Source organism: Camellia sinensis, chromosome 12 (assembly GCF_055761805.1).
Source record: "Camellia sinensis isolate YWXY chromosome 12, ASM5576180v1, whole genome shotgun sequence".
Taxonomy (NCBI): domain Eukaryota; kingdom Viridiplantae; phylum Streptophyta; class Magnoliopsida; order Ericales; family Theaceae; genus Camellia; species Camellia sinensis.
Genome location: NC_138972.1, coordinates 106,368,091 through 106,390,147, shown reverse-complemented (window position 1 = coordinate 106,390,147; position 22,057 = coordinate 106,368,091). Strand labels below are relative to the sequence as shown.

Genomic DNA, 22,057 nt, shown 5'->3' with positions numbered 1-22,057 from the left:
TTTTTTTATACAAAACTAATTTGATCACATAGTTATCGATATCTGATTTACGTGATTTTTTACAGCATCTAGTACTCGATGAGTTTTACATATTGAACGATTGAGCCCCCACGAGTCCAACAACACCCTTCCGTCTGGAAGCTACTCCTATTAATATATGGTAGCTTTGGTTGTTGGAGAGAGAAAAAAAAAAAGTTGAGCTTCCTACTATTGGTTTAAAGCAAAGAAACTCTTAGATTTGAACATTGCAAATTAAATTTGGCATAAAATTTGGCAACTTCTTTTGTCACCCTGTTTTAAAGATTTGATCTGTGTATAATATTTTTTATTTGGGAAAAACAGAAAAAATAACATTTACAACATTTGTTTTTTTTTTGGATCTGATTTACAACATTTGTTAAATTTTAGTTTGTTAACACTATTTATTATTAAAATATAGCAATACGTTTAGTAATTTAGCTACTACTTAAACCACCAAAGTTAAATATGCTAAAGGTGGCTCTGTTTGTTGAAATTTTCAAAATATAGTTTCACACTCATTTTTAAGTGTGGTGTTTGTTTAGTGTTTTTAAAAATTAATTCTATATTCATTTTTGAAAACTCTTTCCAAGGCAGGAAAATTTGGACTAACTGGTCATTCCACAGGATATCTTATTGGTCGTTTGACCAGTTGACCGGAACAGTGTTCGGTTTTTTTTCTTATATATATATTTTTTCACCTATTATTTTTATATTAAAAAAAAATATTTGTGAAATTTTTTATGAGTTTTGAATAAAATTTTGGGTTATGTATTTGGTTATAAGTTATGAATATAATTTTGAGTTGTGTATTTATTTATAAATTGTAAATTTTTGTATCAAATATCATATGTCACATCACTTAATTCAAACTCAATTTAAAACTCTGTTCAAAACTCATAACCAAACAAAATTTTCACAGTCAAATCATAATTTCAAAACTTACAAATTCAAAATACAATTCTATTATCAAATTATAAAACTCTACCAAACACTACCTTGACTCTTTCTTTTTTTTTTTTAAATTTTTAAATTTTTAAATTTTTTTTTTGCCGGATTGTAACTTTCGAACTTGCCCAAATATCAATTGCTAATTAGATCACATTGAGAAAATTAGACAATTTTAGGAATAAAATTAAAAAAAAAATGTAACAACCAAAGTGGGAATTAGACCAGAATTTAGGGGCAAAGTCCTAATATAAAAACAGTTCCATAATCATTTGCCCAAGGGTATCCCAGACGCTGTCGTTCGGTTACTCTCTTTCTCTGGATCGATTGATCAGTTGAAGTTGGCTCGCTCGCTCACTCGCTCTTGTTGATTTTCGAGCAATCAGAGGCGAGTACAACAATCGAAACGACAGGTTTGCCTCTGAAATTCGTTGTTTTATTTGTTTGTTTGTTTTAAATCCAATGTTGTAGATTCAAATCAAACCTTCTTGTTTGTCGAATGCGTGTTCCTATGAATTTATTCCAATTTTTTATCATTCTTTTATATGTGCTTACAATTGTGATTAATTTACAGTTAATTGGTTGAACATACAGGATTTTCGCTTTCTTTTTTGTAGTGTTGAAAATTTTGATACTCTTGTCTCTCCTGTATGTTGAAAACCCGATTTCTTATGGCCGTATTTAAATATTTAAATTTATTAAAAAAAAAAGAAAAAGGATGGGATTTGTGAAAATATTTCATTCACAAATTCCTTTTCTTTTCCTTATGTTTCACAAATTTGTACCCTAATCGAAGATCTAAGCATGTTTTAAAGAAAACAATAGTTTAAGCAGTCTCTGAAAAATGAAGGGAAAAACATAAAGAAAGCCTTGATCATCTTTAGCTCTGTTGCGCTTAGACCCTCGGTCCATAATCCAACTTACAGATGCACTTTGCCATTACTTGATCTGAGTTATGCCCTCTTCTTAGTGTAATGCCCTACTGAGTTCTGGTGTTTCAAATCTACACTTCCCCAAGTATTATGTTGTTGTTGTTGTTGTTGTGTGTGTGTGTGTGTGAATACGCGGATGTACATTGACTCTGTGTTACTAGAAAACGTTAATACCCTAGCAAATTATGTATTGGTACGTTCGTTCCGAAACATGGTACACTTCTATTCTAAAACAGTAAATTTAGTGATCCAAAATGATCACAAATTTTTTTTTCCAATATATTTCCTTAAATATTTTCTTAAGAGGAAAAAAAATCAAATATAATGAATTAAAATATAAAGCGAGTTAAGTTTTCACAGGACAAAAATATCAAAAATGGAAAAGAAAATTAAAAATACATTTTATTGGATGCCTAATAGTTAAAAGAAAATTTCTCTACATATATCTTAAATTTTTAAGTATAGTATAGTACCACATTTTAGAGTATGTGGCATACCACGTTCCCATTCTAGTTTCATATACCAGAATGATCCATGTTTTAGGTAACATAGCATTGACCAATATTGACTGTTAACTTATCAAAAAACAAAATTGTTCATTATGAGTGTATACAATATATATACACATGTATGCATATGTAGAGTGATTATTGGGTAGTTCGGGAGTACAACCATGTCGTACTTCTTGGTAGTATAATTGGTGGAGAAAGTGAGGTATTTGATATTGTGCTGGGTAATTAAGAAATAAGAGGGGCATAATGAACGATGATTAGTGAGGGAGTATAGCCACGCGATACTCCTGGAGTACCTAATAATTTTCCGCATATGTATATGCATGTATATGTATGTGTATGTTTGTCTATTATAGGTAGAAAGAATTGGAGTTTTCAATTTTGAAATAACAGATCTACTCTTATTAGGGAGAGATCGATGATGATGGAGTATTCAAGTATACATAGAATCTGACTAAAAAAAAAAGAAAGTATCCGCAATGTCTAATTCTATAGAACAAAGCTTCTTATAAAGGGTTGTTGGTAAACCCCAAAACTAGTTTGTTGAAATTGTGTCTTTTGTTTGGTAACTTCCCTTATTATGGGTGGAAATGAGGACACATGCGAAACACGGGGGAGGTAGTTCTTCATTACTTGTGTTACTAAAAAACCCAATTAGTAAACATTAATTTGTGTTTGGGAAGGAAAAGATTGAGTACATATCTAACCTTTGGCATAGGGCACAAAGAAGTTGCCCCGAAACTTGAACCCATAACCTCAAGGTTATTAGGCTTAGGTTTTTACCATCGAACCAATGGTCACCCTCCTTTACTCGTGTTACTCTCACTTAAAAATCCACTTGCTCACGATAAGCTTCTTCTCATCACACTAGTGATTGGCCACCATAAGCTGAACTTTGCATTCCCATTCATACCTGGTGATTGCAGGCATGCGGCTTATATATCAGATCATGATCTAGGGTTTGTTATGGTTTTTAGTTTGGTGACAGATTGCTGTTGTTTTCAAAAATATGTATACATATATATATATGTTTCTATTGGGTTTTGGCATGGAAGGTTTCTTTAGGTTTTTGGTTTGAAATTTCCAATTAGATTTGTGGGGAAAGGGTTGAATTTGCCGACAGATTGTGGATCTAGATTTTTAATGCTTTCTATTTACACACACACACACACACACATACACAATTTTCTCCTATTTGACATTATAATTCATATTTACATAGCTGTTCAATAGTTCTACTCCTTGTTTCTCCAATTAATTTGTAGGTGAAGTGATGCAACACCACATATAAGCTTAAAAGCGTTATATAGTAAGGGAAAATAAACTAGAAATAAGTCAAAAAATAGAATCAACATCCTAATAAGACTAAGGGACTGTTTGTTACAGTTTTTGGGGGTGATTATAACTTATTTTGATTTGGGAGTTTGTGCCAGACTGTTTGGTGCAACTTCTACTTATAGTTTATTAGACAAAAATAGCGTAAATAAGCTGAAAAAAACTGATCATTTGGAAGTTGGGATAGGGGTGCTTTTAGCTTCTGCTTTCTGATTATCAGCTTTTAACTTAAAAAAAAGCTCCACCAAACAGGACCTAAATCTCCTAAAGTTCCTAATCAAATCCGTAATCGTTCAGTTGATTTTTCTTGCTCCTAATATTCGTCTTCAATCCACCTCTTTCTTGATTCCCAACATGATATGTACTAAAACTCATCAACTTTACTACTATGGAAATTTATTTAATTTTTATTTATCAAAAAAAATAAAATAAAAATTACTACTATGGAAAATTTTATTTTATTCTTTATTTTGTTCTACACAAATATGCCAAATAAATTCACAATTTTTCTTTAAATGTTGCATTCTAATATCATTTTTTTTCCCTCCTCTCTATCCCTCTTCAAGTCTCTCTCCCACCCACAATTGTATACAAACAACTTTCATAGTATGTTTAAATAAAAACAAACTTTGTTTTGATAAAAACTAAGTTATTGATTTTGGCTTTGAACCAAACAGATATAATTTTCCAGAGCAAATAGAATAAAGTTTCTGAATATGCCAGAACTGCAGGGGATTCATCTATTATGGATTGTTGACACCTCTTTTTCATGGCTATTTGGTGCTTTGCTCAAAAATCATCTATGGCAATGCACTTTCATGCCTATACACTTTATTTTGTGCAAAGAATCGCACTTGCATGCCTTCACATGTTATTTTCTAAAGTGCTTCTTTTTCATTGGATGTACAATATGACTCTAGCACATTTTCTATGTTTAGCTTTTAGCTTGAGTTTTGAAGTGATGCACTTGCATGCCTTCACATTTATTTTCTAAAGTGCTTCTTTTTCATTGGATGTACAATATGACTTTAGCACATTTTCTATGTTTAGCTTTTAGCTTGAGTTTTTACGTGAGTTATTCACAGCAATATCTGACATTCTCATAAATTTTCCTTTTGTAGTTTTTATTATTTATTTGAATGGCCAACAAAGCTCAAATTCCTTCAAGAAACTCAGCACTCATTGCTATGATTGCTGATGAGGTAAGAATCTTGCACTTGCTGTCTATGTGCTTTAGTAGTGAAATTATATGCCGTAGATGTTTCTGAATATAATTGTTTTAGATACTAATATTCATTATAGTTTTAATGTGGTTATCATACTTTTTTTTTAGAATATTAGTGCATAGCAGAAAAATTGAAGGAAAAGGTTTTAGAATCTCAGTGTTTAGAGTATCTGCATTATGTTTGTCTTGTAGAGATTTCTACTTGGGTTTATATGTAGAATAAAATAAAACTGAAAGATTTGATGATTATAGAATCATTTGATATAGATCGGTGGTTGTTTTTATTTGCAATATATACTCAAACATTCTGTCAAGGAGAGAGAGAGAGAGAGAGAGAGAGAGAGAGAGAGAGAGAGAGAGAGAGAGAGAAGTGGAATATGCTAAGGTGTGTTGCCGTGTTGGGTCTGCCATTGTTTAAAATATGCTAAAGTTGATGAATTTTATGTGGTATGTGACTCCTTTATTTTATTTAATTTTACAAAAATATATGTGCTCTCTTGTGGCATATCTTCGCATTAGGCTAGTTTTATTTTTTACTTGATTGAGTTTGTTGTCATTTCTATTTACAAAAGATGCTACCTTGTGGCGTATCTTGTCGTTGTGCCAGCTTAATATTTTGCTCGATTGAGTTTGTGGTTATCTTTCTTCACGTAATAAAGACAGCACAAGTTTTTTCTTTCAAAAGAAGATTTGGTGAGTGTGACTTGTTGAGGGCTTCTCTTTATGAGTTATCCTTTCATTGCACAATTTTTTTTCTTTCATGCAGTCCTCATCAACCGTCATTTTCTAAACTGGAGTTGCAAATGTGCTGTGGCTGAGTTAGTGAGAACAAAACTTGGCTCTCACAGTTGCCCATGTGCAGAAGATGTATTATGAGGGTATGAGCCTATGAACCTGAAAAGCTATGTCCATTTGGCTTCAAATCCTTTTCAATTGACCTCAAATAAGCCAAGTTGAATGGTCTTAACTACATAATTTACTGCATGATTTTAGTTGCTCATAGCAATTACGTTCATGTGTTATAGGGTAGTCGACTGTGTTGGAGTGTAGGAGGTCGGAAAATGTATGGTGTTCATACAACAATATGTATCATCAGTGAGGCAAGTAATCTGAATAGTAAGCAGGGGACAGAGGAGAGAGTCGCTGGGTGAGAGCAGGGCAAGCAAATCAGGAAAGGTAATGGCAGTGGCGAGGCTCCCTCTTTTTGCCAGTTTCACTCTCATCAGGCTACGAGGATCCCAAAGAGTCTCTCAAGCTTATGGGAATCCCCAAATCATCACCCTAGAGATGTGGGAAATGACTCCTATTTGTAGGCGTTTCCCTGGCTCACAAGTGGCCAAGTGGCTAATAGGGTGATGCTACCTGTCTCAGAGATCACGTGGGCATATTCCTTTCCCTAGATGCAACGCCTCGGTGAGTACGTGCTTCCCTTTGTCTTTCCCTTTAGGCACTACCTAAGTCTCTCACTAGGAACTCATTTGGTAAGACGTCACCCGGTAAAACCTTACTTGGGAAATGTAGCCTGTATCAGCCAAACTCGCAACTACTTCAGCAAACCCCTACTCTTAGCCACCAAGCCACAAGCTCCCCAACATCCTGGTAAAGTATCATAGTGTAGCCTTGTATCAACTAGACTATACCTCATGGACTTCCTGGGTCTTGCCATCTTGACCGGGGTAGGCTCCTTTGGCCTGGATAATTTTATGGGAAGGAGACTCCTAACTTTCATATCTCGCATTCTGCATCTTCATGAGAGTTGTGGTTCTGAATTATGTCATTTTGATACCCTGAGCCTGCTATCAGCTCTAAGGGGACCTTGGCCCTTAGGGGGCACCTCAGGAACTTAATTTACCTCAAGGGCTTTTCTCGCAGAGGGTTTTGCCTCAGCTGGTCTCACTTCGGCTAGTTGTGCCTCGGTTGGTCTCACCTCAGCTGGTTGTACCTCAGTAAGTCTTCCCTCAGCTGTTTGCACTTCGGTAAGTCTTCTCTTAGTTGGTCTCACCTCAGCAAGTCTTACCTCAGTTAGTTTCACCTCTCCTTTTGGGGTGGCCTTGCGGTTCCTGCAATGGTTCTCATATGGGTTGGTTCACAGACTATTTGCGGTTTGCTTTTGACCCATTTTTGTTAGAATTTTGCCCATTTCCCTTTTCAAAAGTGTTCTTCCCGCCAAGGCAATTTTGGTGGTATGTTCAAATTTCAAGTACGACCCTTCTACATAGAGGAAGTGGTTATGAATGTCTTAGGTACTGTTGGTTTAGTTTCCAAATTAACTTTTGGATCAAAAAAGCAAAAAACATGTTTGGTTAACCGACTTTCAAAACTCCTTTCAAATTTTTTTTCTCTCTCTTCTCTCTCATTCTCTCACATTCTGCATATCAATCAATCAAATTTCTCACACCCATCTATTCAACTAAAAAAAATTAAAAAAATAAACTACAAATCATCCCAAAACTATTTTCACACATATAACCAAACAAATTTTCAATTTTCAAAACTCTTTTCAATTACTTATCTTTCAAAATACAACTCAAAACTCTTTTTAAAAACTAAATTGAATGGAGCCTTAATCTTTCTCTCTCTCTCTCTAATGTTCAAGTGCAAACTAGCATGCCGCAAGTACTCTGTCAGTCTGTGGGGTTGATTTATTTTATCTCTTCTCTTTATGATTTCATGATGGGATAAATGTAGATTGTAGATACATTATTAATCATATGGCTTGGCAAGTTGCTCATACATCTATCATCAGCTATGTTTCAATTTGCTCATTGTTTCATCTTTGTGTCAGCGTGTTATCATTGTTGAGTTCTTTAAGATGTCTCCTGAAATGGTCCTCCTACTGTTAGAGTTTATCTGATTTTGTTAAAATTTACCATTACCTACCCCCCATTTACCATCACCTACCACCACCTACTCCTCACCTACCCTCACCTACTCCTCACCTACTACACAAATCCTCTCCTATATAATAGGAATCCTTGTAATCAACACAACATATCAGATATCTATCAATAACATCAATCAATAATACATAAATTCTTACATGGTATCAGAGCCAAGTTAAGAACTTAGTGATTCCGCTTCACCGGCGGGCGGCAGCCTCGCCTTGGCCGTCCGCCGGACAAACCCAAATTTTCTAATTCTCTCTCTCCTTCCTTCCTTCATACTTTTCACCCACATACCAGTGCACCAATCTCCTCTTCCCGAATCCGAAGCGGCGTTGTGGCTGCTTCCGAATCCGAACCATAAGATCGTCGACAACAGTACTGATCTCAAGTCTTCGGAATATCTGTTCGCTGATATTAATCCGTATCTGGATCTCGACATCATGGCCTCATCAGTATCATCAGCAGCAGCAATACATCTCTCCCGCCGATGGAGTTGTTCCGGTGCAGATCAAGAACATTTAACAGTCGAGGGCTACGCACGCGCCTCCGGCCTCCCCAGCGTCTGCACCACCCCCTCCGGCGTCATCTCTGCTGCCATCGCCTCCGGCCTCCCCAGCGTCTGCACCACCCCCTCCGGCGTCATCCCTGCTGCCATCGTCCATGTTTTTGCTCTTTTCGTCGCCGTCTCGATCGGAGCTAACATCTCCGGCGGCCACGTCAACCCCACCTCTTCAAATGGACGTCTCTTCTCATCCCTCCCACCACAGTCCTTATTTTTAACTTGGTGGGTATAGTGGCCGGTGTTTCCTATGCCATAAACAGTGGGTATCAATCATGGGGCCCTTTCTTCGGCAAGCTGTTCTTTGCCATTTGGGTTGATTCTCCAAAGGTTGTGTCTCCCAGCGCACATGCCTTCAATTAATATATTATTATTATTATTATTATTAAAATAAAAAAAAAATAAAAAAAACCATTTTATTATTCCACCACTCTTCTTTTCTTTAAACATAACACCCTCTCTCCACTCATTCCTTTTATTATTTTTCTTATGCACCCACTCAGACTCCATGTGCTCTTTGACACTTTTTCTCCACCCTTACACACACCCACAAATATATTTTGATTACCCTTCCAAAACAAACATCTCCCTTTTTTTTATTTGTTCTGATATTCAAAGTTAAAAAAAAAAACAAAACAAAAAAAAAAAAAAAAAAAAAAAAACAACAACAAAACAGACGAAGACGGACTGCAGACCAAACTCATTTTATTCATCTCGGGGCTCACCCCGATCACCATTTTACATTCACAAAAAAAAAAAAAAAAAAAAAAAAAACACACAAAAAACAAAACAACCGCACCCACAGAGGGATTTTTCTTCTCTACTCTGCTGCGGGTCTCTTTTTCTTGTTTTTCTCTTGGTTGTCCCGTGACTGCCCAGCCTCGCTGCTTCCTAGACCACCAAGCAAGTTGCCTCCTCCCTGCTCCTCCACTGCCGCATATGGCGGACCTCCAAATCGGAACATCACGGTGGCCTTCCGCTTCAGCTCCTTGTTTTCTGCCTTTAGCACACTTATCTCTGCTCGCGCATCCTTATACATGCGTTGGAGCAGAGCCAGTTGGGCGTTTAGCTGCTGCACCTCATTTGTTCTACTTTGCAGCCGGTGCGACAAGTTTGTGACCGCCGTCATGGTCTCCACACATGATTTCAGAGTATACTGATTGGCCTCAATATCAGTTTGCACCGCCATTTTTTGCTCCACCGACCGCATCGGAAAGTTCAACGGAGCAAAATCAGAGGTGTTTGGTTGAGGTTCACGGGCCACCGCACCAGTTATCTCTCTTGTTGACTCGTTGAGGTCTGGAAAGAGAGTAAGCAGACTACGGGACGAAGAGGCCATTTTCTGGGCAACCGAGTATTACAGAGTGTTTCAAGATTTGCAGCTCTTAGAGACACTCTCTCAGCAAAAGGAACTATCTCTCTCAGCAACACGAAGAGTTTTTTTTCAGAGTTTTTTAGCGGGTTTTCTGCCTCAGCCTCAGCCTCCGCTTCGATTTATAAAGACCTTGACGAAGAGGCAGACACGCGCATCATGAGTCGCTCGGCGCTCGCCGACAACTTGGCACGCCTTTTGATGGCACGTCTTTTTATGGATTGGGCACGCCTTTTGATGGCACGTCTTTTTATGGATTGGGCACGCCTTTTGATGGCACGCCTTTTGAAAGATTGGGCACACCTTTTGAGGGTGCGACTTTTTAAGGGTCCGACAAGACTCTGTAAACTGTCCCGACATTGATTCCGGTTAGCTCCTTCATGGGTCCGACAAGACTCTGTAAACTGTCCCGACATTGATTCCGGTTAGTTTCTACATGGGTCCGACAAGACTCTATAAACTGTCCCGACATTGATTCCGGTTAGCATACAGTGTCCTCTACAACGTTATGACACCACCATACAGTGTCCTCTACAACGTTATGACACCCCCATACAGTGTCCTCTACAACGTTATGACACCACCATCCAGTGTCCTCTACACCGTTATGACACCACCATACAGTGCCTTCACCAACGGTCTGACACGACCATACAGTGTCTCCTATCTTTTTTTATTTTTATGTATTTTCTTGTTTTGTTACTCTCTCCAAACTCAAGTTGGTTAGTTCCTATCCTCCTTGAGTTTGCGGGGGGCTGTTAAAATTTACCATTACCTACCCCCCATTTACCATCACCTACCACCACCTACTCTTCACCTACTACACAAATCCTCTCCTATATAATAGGAATCCTTGTAATCAACACAACATATCAGATATCTATCAATAACATCAATCAATAATACATAAATTCTTACAGATTTGTAACTTATCTGATGTAGGACACAGTAACTGGATTTTTACTGGCTGGAGTAGGCAATGTGGATTTGCGAAGGAAGACAAATTATCTTATTGTGGACTCGAGTACGTTTTTTAGCTATGAATGTTACGAATTTTTTTAATATTTTGTGCGTAATATCATATAATTTATATGATCAACCATAATTTATTTAGGAAGTTGTTTGTTCATTGTTTTAACTTTTCCTTTGGTTCCACTTTTTTGAATGAACATTCCCTTTTCTTTTGGTTTTTGGGTGGCCCTAAAGTCTAAAAGAATGAACAATCCCTCTTACCTGAAAGATTGAACTCAGTAATAATATAAATGGCTTTTGATGATAGTTGTTTCTTCAGAGTGATTCTCACTAGAACAAATGGCTAATACTAGCCTCCAATATGAAAAACTATCCCCAATGCAACTGGTTGGTCAGCATACCCTATTTGGATTATTGGTGAGTTTTATCATTTCCCAACAATGGATTCACTCTCTCAGTCAAGCTCACCTACCTGTTACCCAGGGTCCTTTGTGTTGTAGATTTTTTCCCCTGCGGCAGCCATGTTACACCTTCCTTTAAGATGAACAGCTAAAAGTTGATTTAAGGAAATTCAAAATTTTCTTTTAAGTTGACGAGAAAGGGGACTTCTTTTTTCTTTTTCTTTTCTTGACTTGATAACTGTATGGGCTTGGACGAACGTTATAAGATTCCAAATGTTGTTCTTTCTCTCTTTATCCTTTTCACAATGTATATAACCTTCTCTTTTCCAGTGTTGATTTGATTGAATTTGTGGATATTCTTACCTTGGCTTACAGAGATTATTTTATTATGGTTTAGAAACAACGGTGAAACAAATTGAGGATGCATTCAAAGAGTTCACAACAAGAGAGGACATTGCAATAGTGATGATCAGTCAATTTGTAAGTTTGTTTATTCTATAATGTCAATTTTTGAATTGGTTTATATGCTCCTTCTCTGTGGTTATGCATATGATAATTAAGAAATTTGACTAAAATGGTGAAAGTCCATATCATATCAGACATGTCACAAGAACCATAAGATGCTCTTTGTTTCTTCTTCTTCATCATGGAAAAATTGAATTTTTAAACATGCACTTTTTACACATACTAATATCGTATGGCATTTGACAGTGGGTTTTATTTATTTTCTGGCAATTAGTGAATGTCAATGACTTTGCTACAGGCCATTATGGCTATAATTTTAACTTCGTTAGTGACATAACATTCACTTATCATAGGTCACAATTCACTTTTACTTTTCTGTTTGCTCAACAGTCAGGGTTTCAGAATATTCTGGCTATTTGGTGCAAATTATCTAAGCTGCTTATAGTTTTTATTTTATTTAGAAAGTCTATGTTAGATTGTTTAGTGTTGCTTATGCTTACAGTTTATTGGGCATAAATAATTTAAATAAGTTGAAAAAACCTGACTATCAAAAAGCTGATTAGCAGATGAATGACCAAGTCCCACACATTTGTTAGTAGTAATGGTAGTAAGAGGCAAGTGAGGACTTGGATTTTGCATTGCTGTGCCTTTTCAGTTCTCATCTGATTTCTGAAACAAAACATCACCCTCTGCTCATCTTCAGGTTGCAAACATGATAAGGTTTCTAGTGGATAGCTACAATAAGCCAGTGCCAGCAATTTTGGAGATTCCTTCCAAGGACCATCCTTACGATCCTACACATGATTCTGTTCTTTCACGAGTGAAGTACCTCTTCTCTGCTGAATCAGTGGCATCTGGGAGGCGTTAAATTCTCACCTACATAGTTGATTTATTTCCGCCCATTGTTATATCATGTTTCAGCACCATTTCCCTTGAGTTGCGTATCGTGTCCTGAATCATTTATCTTTTTGCACTTGAGTTGTTTGTTTTCTTTTTCTTTTTTTCATGAAACTTGTTTAAGATGCGGCGTAGCTGTTGGTCTTGATTGTAATTTCAAATAAGCTATATTTATGAAACCATTTATTGGAAATTTATATCTATAGTGAAAATTGATTCAAATGTCATATGTTTGATATATGTTTCACCCCAAGTTACTACTCAGAAGCAGCAAACTGGCATAATCTCTAATCCTGAGTAAGATTTGTGATGACATGGACATCACTATGCTTATTTTGTGAGATAAATTTTATGAAATTAATCTCTACTACTTAATTCAAATTATGAATTTGAAAAATTATTTTTTAAAACTGTGTGTGTTTATTTCATTTAAATTATTAATTAGTATCTTTACCACAATGTTACATATGTTGACTCACTCGATTGGTTGAAAGTTTTTATTCATTTTGCCCATAATAAATAGATATTGACATACCATGTAACAAAATAAGTTGTTTTAAAAATATTTAAGAACATCAATAGTATGAACCTAGAAATTTTATTTGGAAATATCGATTTACATTTATTTATATATGGCCTCTACACTAATACCAATTCAATCTTTACTATAAAACACACTATTCAAAAATTTTGTCATGAATTTTACTCAGATACATTAATTTATGACTTAGATTCATTTGCATATGCCGCCACATTTATACTAATTTAATCTTTATCACATAAGACAATATCCAGAAAAATTTGGATAGTTGTTATATCTGGAATGGTAGACTCTCTCTTTAATAAAACATAGAGTAAAAATCAATTGTGACAAATTATTATTTTTAGATTCAATTAAATTAAACAAATTATGTATATAAAAATATTTTTAAATCTGGTCAGAAAAATATTAATGAATTAATGCCAATGATTTAATGAATAATTATTCAAAATTGATAATTTTAAAGATGAAAGAGGGTAAAATACTAAAATGACACAAACCCTATTATCTTAATTCATACTTTCTTTTGTTTTTTTGGATAAATTACACACATTTCCCTTGAAATTTAAAGAAAATACAGACAGTCTTACACTTTTGACATAATTACAGTAATATCCCTTTTAGTATGATTAAAACTTCTGAAACTAAAGTCAATAGTAAGTAGACACTGAAATAAATATACATTTTAGCAAGAAAGAGATAATATCATTATTTTCAATCATACGACTAATAAATTATTGATGAAAAAAGTGTAAGTATGATGTGAAATAAAATTTTGAGGGAGTTATGTCAAAAGTGTGAAATTAACTATATTATTTTTAAATTACAAGAAAAGTGAGTTTTAATTTACTTTTATGAACAAAATTATTAGATGATTTGAAAATCAATATCAAAAATTGATTAATTGTCATTGAGAAAATTAATTTTTGAATTATGTAGTGTTATTCCAAAATTAACTTTAAAAAAAATAAATATTTAGCCTTATTTGAGAAGTTAACTATTTTAATTAGATTTTTAATTATTTTAACATAGTTTGTTTGGTTTGAGTTTTAGAGATGAGTTTTAGAAAAAAAAATTTAAAAAATTGTTTGGTTTGAGATTTTTCTCAAAAAAATTTCAAAATCACTTCTCGTTCTTACACATCAATCAATTACTTTTTCTCTCTCCTCTCTCCTTCTCAATCACTTTTTCTCTCACACACATCTACTCAATTTGTCCAAAATATCAAATCATCTCAAACTCCCACAAAAAAATTTTCTTTCAAAATATACAACCAAACAAACCAAAAAAATTTCTAAAATAACTCTTCCAATTTTTTTTCAAAAATAACTCTCTCAAAAACAAACCAAACAAGCCCACGTTTGTGAAGTTGATTAATTTTTTTTTAATAATTAATTTGCGGATTATGAGAAAAAAATAAAATAATAATTATAAATAAAATAAAATATTTTATTTTATTAACTATTTCAACTCATTTTATTTGGCATGCGAGTGTTTTAGAAAAAAAGTCAGAAAATTACTAAAAAAATTAAGGATAAATTACAAATACACATCTTGAGATTTTTTTAAAATACAGATTGCCCTTTGTGGTTTGAAAAATTACAAGTAACCCTTTATTAGAATTTTTTATTTAACAGAATTAACTAAAAAAATAAAATTTATATTTGCTCTCTAATACAATAATAAAATTACTTAAATTATTAATTGAAACATAATTTTAACATTATTAAAAATTATTAATTGACTTGATGATTTATTAATAAAAATGGCGATTTGAAATAAAATTAGAAATCTCAGAGTTGAAATGTAATTTTTAAAACCACAAGAGGAGATATTGTATTTTAATCCAATCTTAGAGAATATATTTACAATTTGCCCAAAAATTAACATTACCTCATTTCCATTGAATGATTGTTGTGTTGTGTTAATTTTCTAAGGAATTTCATAACATTCTCTTAAATGTGTCTCAATAGGACATTTAATTGTTGGTTAATATTTCAAGCATCCGTTGGTTGTCTTGTTTAGGTCCTCACTCTCGCTACTAAACAACCAAATGTGGTTTGACTTCTTGTGTTTATACTCACAGCCTCATGGGCCAGAATGATCCAGGCCCATATGGTAGGGTCGGCCTAAATTTTTTGAGACCCAAAGCAAACTCAGAAATGGGGCTCAACTTTAAAATTTTTTTAAAGAATATATATTGGTAAAATATTAAAAATCTTCAATTTATTTTACAAATTACATTCCACTATTTCAGAATGCACGATTGATTACGATTCAAACTTTTCTTTTTTTTTCAAAATAAAAATACATAATAATATTAATATTCCTTGTAATATTATTTTCTTTTAATAATAATATTTTCGTTTAATAATAAAATTTTCCTAGATCTTGATTGTCTCATAAAATTATTTTCCTTTAATAATAAAATTTTCCTCCTTCATTGCCTTACAAAAATATTTTCCTTTAATAATAAAATTTTCCATCATCTTCATTGATTCACCTTCGTTCCCCTATATCTATATATACGTATTGTATTGCATAGCTTACAGAGACAACAAACAAAGAGAGAGAGAAAGAGAAAGAGAGACAAAACAATTCAATGGCATTCAAAGGTTTCATCTCCCGTGTCACATCTTCCTTCAAATTGTGCCGCTCCAAACATCCGTCCAACATCCCACATAATCCTATCCAACTCTCCCCAAGCCCTCTCTTCGTTGACAGCCAGCCGGCCACCCCCCTCCCTTTCAAAAAACCCCACCGCTCCTTCAAGCACCGCGTCTCCTCCTTCTTAGTCTGTGGGTTGCGCACACACGAAGACAACCTCCCCGAATCACCGCCATGCAAGTGGGACGAGACGCCACGTCGCGACTACAGCTCCTCCATCTCCAGCGACGACGAACTCTTCTCTCCTCCTTCTCCGCCGACACAACAGCCTATCACCACTTCCATCTCCGGCGATTCCGAAGACGAGGTCTTCCCTCCTCCTCCTCCTCCGACGCCGACACAACTCTCTATCCCCACTTCCCTGGCCGACAGTGGTTTCTGTGGTTACGAGAGTGACGATGAAGAAGAAGAGACCGTGACACTTTCACTAAATCGCAAGAGGATGCAGAAGCTGCTACCGTCATTTCCGGCAGAGGTACATGCATTAAACTGGGTTTAATTTTAATTAATTAACTTCAATTATCACTTAATTTTGATTAATTGTTTCTAATTAGTTTGATTAATAATTTTGTGGGGGTTGAAGAGATCAAAGATGGAAGGAGGGAGGAGTCTGTTGGAGAGGTGCGATAAGCTGCTACACAGTATAGCGGAGATGACGAGTGGGACTGAGTTGCAACAGAGTACAGTGTCGGTACTCGACTCGTCGTTCTACAAGGACGAGTCATCCTCTCCTTCGCCTGTCATGAAACGCAGCATTGAGTTCAAAGGTACGTAAGTCTCTCACAAATTTGCTAGTAATTAATTATCCAATGATTTTATTTAATACTGTAATCAGATGACGTCTTTACTGCTATATCGTGGTTTGACTCGGAGGGCCGTTTGGTTTTGCTTTAGTCAACCTACTCATTAACTGAAGTTTGTTTGTTTGTTTATTTATTTTGTTTTTCATTTTTATTTTTTAAAATTTTATACATGGTACTCATTAACTGAGATTTAACTGTAACTGAGTTGCAACCTCCTCTTCTGAAAATTTTATCCATAGTCAAAATGATAACCTGATTTCTGAAAATTTTACTCATAGTCAAAATGATGACCTGATTATAGGATTGCAAACGAACCGAGTTGAGTCAAGTTTTATTGAATACGAACTCGGTTTATTTATTTGTCGAACTCGTTTATTGAATTCAAGCTCAGCTCGATAACTAATTGGGTTAGAGCTTAGCTCGATTCGTTAATATTAATAAAACTTGAATTCGGTTCAGCTTGACTCGATAAGAATTTTTTTTTTATTATTTAATATATAAATAATATATTTATACTTATGTTATTTGATATATAAAAAATATATTTATTATGCAATTTAAATAAAAAAACGAGTTCGTTTAGTAAACGAGCCAAACCGAGCCAGTTCGCAAACAATTTGGTTCGTTTACAACCCTACCCGTATGATAGCTAGCTCTAGTTGAAAAAGGAAAATAGTTAAAACTTTCAAGACATTCCTCTTAAATTTATTTCAATGAGGATATTTACAGGAAAGTTTTTTTTTTTAAATTTAAGAAAGATTTTAGGGTATCTACCATTAATGATTGAAAAATAGAAAGGGCTATGTTAAAAAGAAAAAGAAAAAATATTAAGAGTGTCATCCTTCGTAGGTGGGGTGGCAATTTTTCTAGACGTATTTGGGGTCGCTTTTGTGTAATAGAAGGGTGTTATTTTTTTTTTGTTTACACATGTTTTTTAATGTATAAATAAAAATAAAAAAAGAAAAAGAAAAGAAAAGAAACGAATTTTAAATCATAAAAGCTTAGCCATTTTGATGCATGGGACGGATGGATTCTCATAACTCTTTAGGGAAAAGTTAGGGATCATGAAAATTTTTTCATGAAAATGATCATGAAAAATTTATGATTTTTGGATTATCTTGATTAGTGTGTGGTGCTTTATTCTAAGTGTAATCCAAGGGTCACAAAACTTTCATGATTATTTTCATGAAAGATTTTTCATGATACCTAGTATTGTTGAACTCTTTAACATCGTGTTTGTAGAAATTTATGAACTTTTACTATCTTTGTTTTTGCCCTTTACATTGTTTAGACATTTTTTTTTTGGGGGGTACTTTATAGACCATGACGTGGAGAGGATAGTCTTGCCAATGAAAAAATTTGAACACTCAACTTCTATGCAAACGTAATGCATTTTTTTTTTTTTTTTGCAGTTATAATTGAGATCACTAAAAAAACCAATCACTAACAGTTCTAATGAGCTGAAAAATGTAAAATAAATAAATAAATAAATAACAATATAGACAACCATCACATCAAGGGGGGACCCAACTCATTAGTGCTCCCCTTAATGGTCTCTTTTTAGTGTTTCCAAGCATTAATCTTTTTTTTGTTAACAAATGTACTTTTAAAAAAGAAAAACGAAAGAGACTCAAAATATAACTACAAAAGATTATCAAAAATATAGTTAATTATATTAATTATATTAATTCAGACTCTGTTAATGGATTGGCTATATGTTCATTTAAATGAAATAAATTTATTCTGAAATATTACTACTAAATTTAAATTATAAATGTTGTTTTTTTCTCTATCTAATAGTGACCACTGGCCAGCCTTGAGTTGAATACTACTACTTTTTTTTTTTTTTGGAACAGTGAATACTACTGCTTCATGACATGAAACAAAAAGCATTATTATAGTTTATTTGGTGTTGAATTCAAGCTCAGCTCGATAACTAATTGGGTTAGAGCTTAGCTCGATTCGTTAATATTAATAAAACTTGAATTCGGTTCAGCTTGACTCGATAAGAATTTTTTTATGCAATTTAAATAAAAAAACGAGTTCGTTTAGTAAACGAGTCAAACCGAGCCAGTTCGCAAACAATTTGGTTCGTTTACAACCCTACCCGTATGATAGCTAGCTCTAGTTGAAAAAGGAAAATAGTTAAAACTTTCAAGACATTCCTCTTAAATTTATTTCAATGAGGATATTTACAGGAAAGTTTTTTTTTTAAATTTAAGAAAGATTTTAGGGTATCTACCATTAATGATTGAAAAATAGAAAGGGCTATGTTAAAAAGAAAAAGAAAAAATATTAAGAGTGACTCTTTGTTCGACTCTAAAAAAAAGTGTCATCCTTCGTAGGTGGGGTGGCAATTTTTCTAGACGTATTTGGGGTCGCTTTTGTGTAATAGAAGGGTGTTATTTTTTTTTTGTTTACACATGTTTTTTAATGTATAAATAAAAATAAAAAAAGAAAAAGAAAAGAAAAGAAACGAATTTTAAATCATAAAAGCTAAGCCATTTTGATGCATGGGACGGATGGATTCTCATAACTCTTTAGGGAAAAGTTAGGGATCATGAAATTTTTTTCATGAAAATGATCATGAAAAATTTATGATTTTTGGATTATCTTGATTAGTGTGTGGTGCTTTATTCTAAGTGTAATCCAGGGGTCACAAAACTTTCATGATTATTTTCATGAAAGATTTTTCATGATACCTAGTATTGTTGAACTCTTTAACATCGTGTTTGTAGAAATTTATGAACTTTTACTATCTTTGTTTTTGCCCTTTACATTGTTTAGACATTTTTTTTTGGGGGGTACTTTATAGACCATGACGTGGAGAGGATAGTCTTGCCAATGAAAAAATTTGAACACTCAACTTCTATGCAAACGTAATGCATTTTTTTTTTTTTTTTGCAGTTATAATTGAGATCACTAAAAAAACCAATCACTAACAGTTCTAATGAGCTGAAAAATGTAAAATAAATAAATAAATAAATAACAATATAGACAACCATCACATCAAGGGGGGATCCAACTCATTAGTGCTCCCCTTAATGGTCTCTTTTTAGTGTTTCCAAGCATTAATCTTTTTTTTGTTAACAGATGTACTTTGAAAAAAGAAAAACGAAAGAGACTCAAAATATAACTACAAAAGATTATCAAAAATATAGTTAATTATATTAATTCAGACTCTGTTAATGGATTGGCTATATGTTCTTTTAAATGAAATAAATTTATTCTGAAATATTACTACTAAATTTAAATTATAAATGTTGTTTTTTTCTCTATCTAATAGTGACCACTGGCCAGCCTTGAGTTGAATACTACTACTTTTTTTTTTTTTGGAACAGTGAATACTACTGCTTCATGACATGAAACAAAAAGCATTATTATAGTTTATTTGGTGTTGTTAATAACAACAATAATTATCAGGGCACATGCAAGCCATGTTCCCATCCCATCATCAACTAGTATCTATATTTACTTAGAACGTATCAACCAATTTCTTAAAAAAAAAAAATTAAATAGTTTGTCTTGAAAAGAAAAATTATATAGCCAATGGATTGGCTATATGTTCTCTTGTTGTGAATGTTGTAAATTGCTACTAACTAAAATAAAGGGTCACAATATGAACTATAGCATGGTTTTTTAATGGGATTATTACAATTAAGGTAAAAATATATACATATATATATTATTTACCAACTAGTTCATTAAATAAAAAAATAATAAAATAAAAATCTTGTAAAGTCTATGCATAAGAATTTATTTATGAAGGCAAAATTATGGACTTGGTAAGAATTTGTCAATTTTAGCCTTAATTACTAGGAGAATGAAATGTTTTGATCGAGTACAAATAGTGATATCTGTTCCTATGTAATCAGATGAACTAGGAGAATTTGACGAAGATATCTGGAGTCCTGCCATCTCGCCCATTCAATCAAAATGCGAAGACAAATCAGACGACTGTGATTTCGTTTACATTTCAAAGATCCTTCGAGCTTCCAATTACCTCCCTGAAGACTATGATATATTTCAATTGTTAGAGAAGCAACAGTATCTCAAAGGGAACGATACCTCTGGAGTCTCCTGCCTCGAAAGAAAGCTAATCTTCGACACTGTCTCTGAAATTCTCGACAGGGATAGAGAAATGCCTCCGTGGAAGGTCTTATCACAGTCAAATTCCAGTATCGAAAAGCCTTCATTGCATCAAGTTTGGTCAGAATTTCAGAGAATTAGAGAGCGTGACACTACAGAGGACTTGTTTGATATTGGTTGCAGTGTGCCACGAAAGGACTTGGTAGGAGATGCAATCACCGGGCGGGGAGATTGTCCGGTGGAAATGGCAGAGGCGACGTTGGACATTGAACGGATGATATTCAAAGATCTGGTCAGCGAAACAATTGGAGATCTGGTGGCATTTGCCGGGAATAGAAAATCCTCGGTGCGCAGGAATTTGTTTTCTAATGCGAAGGGCATAGGGAAGCCTTTTTAGTTTTTGTTTTTAATGTTTTCTGTGTGTCTCAGTTACACTTGTGTTTTAAGTTTTATTTTTGTTTTTGCCATTTTCTTTATGTTAGTTTATTTTTTTAAATTTGGAAATCTAGTATTTCGTTGGGGTTTTTTACCTTGGAAACCAGGCAAATCTAACTGGTAGCTTTTGCAAAACCTGTAAAAAGTGGGATTGAAAATATCAGAAAAGTGCATGTGTGAGCTTTCAAGCTTAAATCACTCTTTCTCAATATAGCATAATGTTTCATTGTTTATCTTAGCATTTAGAGGCAATTTGGGAGCTTGTTAAAAAAAGTAGTTTTTTGACTTTTTAGTTTTTTAACACAAAAAAGTTACCAAAAAACCAAAAAAATCAAAAAATTAGTTTTTTACCAATTTCGCAAAACACCACTTAATGTATCAATCTAATTATGGTGAAATTTATTATATCAATATTGTGCTCATAAATATGACATTACAGCTTTCTCTAATTGAACTATTTTGCATGGAAAAAAAAAATTTGTTTGGAAAATAGGGCATGTTTGGTAAGTTCGGGATATTTTGTTTTTACAATAGTATGTTTATGGAAAAATTGAGTGAGATCTGTTTTTAATTGTATAGGATCATCTAAGAATTATTTTTTATTTTTTATGTTTTAAATATAATAATTATGTGTTTCCATAACTAAAAAATGTACAAACCACCACGTGGTAAGTCTGATCTATCAGTTAAATTTTTCAATATTATCATTACAAATTTAATTTTATAAAAAAAAATGCGAACGTGTTATTTCAAAATGAGGGACATATGATTACAATGTTTTTTAAGGAGAGACTTTAAGAGCAAGTTAAATTCGTGTGGGTTATGTCTAAAAAAATGATGTGAAATGATTTCGGAGAGGGGCCTATTGTGGGAGTCCCCAAATTTAATCTACAGGGGCGTAGTAGCGGTCCATTTCATTTGCAAATTTAGAGGTCATTTTGGGATTATTCTTTAAGTATTTTATTTACTTGTTTTCAATAAAATTAATTTAGTTTTTTAAA

The 22,057-nt window shown here is 33.7% G+C and overlaps 2 protein-coding genes across 4 annotated transcripts; both read left to right on the top strand.

Annotated features, from left to right (window-relative positions):
- Window positions 1–1,124: 1,124 nt before the first annotated feature.
- On the top strand, window positions 1,125–12,743 carry LOC114319236 (V-type proton ATPase subunit F). Of its 3 annotated transcripts, XM_082899504.1 has the most exons (6): window positions 1,225–1,379; window positions 4,867–4,947; window positions 5,737–5,848; window positions 10,729–10,810; window positions 11,557–11,639; window positions 12,328–12,743. In XM_082899504.1, the coding sequence occupies exons 3-6, from the start codon at window positions 5,825–5,827 to the stop codon at window positions 12,490–12,492; spliced, it is 354 nt and encodes a 117-aa protein (XP_082755630.1). In that variant the 5' UTR covers window positions 1,225–1,379; window positions 4,867–4,947; window positions 5,737–5,824; the 3' UTR covers window positions 12,493–12,743. The 3 variants fall into 3 exon arrangements, with proteins under 3 accessions (XP_082755629.1, XP_082755631.1, XP_082755630.1); XM_082899503.1 differs by lacking the exon at window positions 5,737–5,848 and having other exon boundaries at window positions 1,125–1,379; XM_082899505.1 differs by lacking the exons at window positions 5,737–5,848; window positions 10,729–10,810 and having other exon boundaries at window positions 1,125–1,379; window positions 11,535–11,639.
- A 2,801-nt stretch (window positions 12,744–15,544) lies between these two features.
- On the top strand, window positions 15,545–21,018 carry LOC145803794 (uncharacterized). Its single transcript, XM_082897143.1, has 3 exons — window positions 15,545–16,204; window positions 16,313–16,496; window positions 20,408–21,018. Exons 1-3 carry the CDS (start codon window positions 15,665–15,667, stop codon window positions 21,016–21,018), a joined length of 1,335 nt encoding a protein of 444 aa, XP_082753269.1. The 5' UTR covers window positions 15,545–15,664.
- The last annotated feature ends 1,039 nt before the right edge of the window (window positions 21,019–22,057 follow it).

Excerpts from the sequence above, each read along its gene's own strand:
- LOC114319236 (XM_082899503.1), top strand. The coding sequence starts at position 4,885 with ATGGCCAACAAAGCTCAAATTCCTTCAAGAAACTCAGCACTCATTGCT. Across the intron at positions 4,948-10,728 it reads TTGCTATGATTGCTGATGAG|GACACAGTAACTGGATTTTT; the intron begins GTAAGAATCTTG and ends TATCTGATGTAG. Across the intron at positions 11,640-12,327 it reads TAGTGATGATCAGTCAATTT|GTTGCAAACATGATAAGGTT; the intron begins GTAAGTTTGTTT and ends GCTCATCTTCAG.
- LOC145803794 (XM_082897143.1), top strand. The coding sequence starts at position 15,665 with ATGGCATTCAAAGGTTTCATCTCCCGTGTCACATCTTCCTTCAAATTG. Across the intron at positions 16,205-16,312 it reads TACCGTCATTTCCGGCAGAG|AGATCAAAGATGGAAGGAGG; the intron begins GTACATGCATTA and ends TGGGGGTTGAAG. Across the intron at positions 16,497-20,407 it reads ACGCAGCATTGAGTTCAAAG|ATGAACTAGGAGAATTTGAC; the intron begins GTACGTAAGTCT and ends CTATGTAATCAG.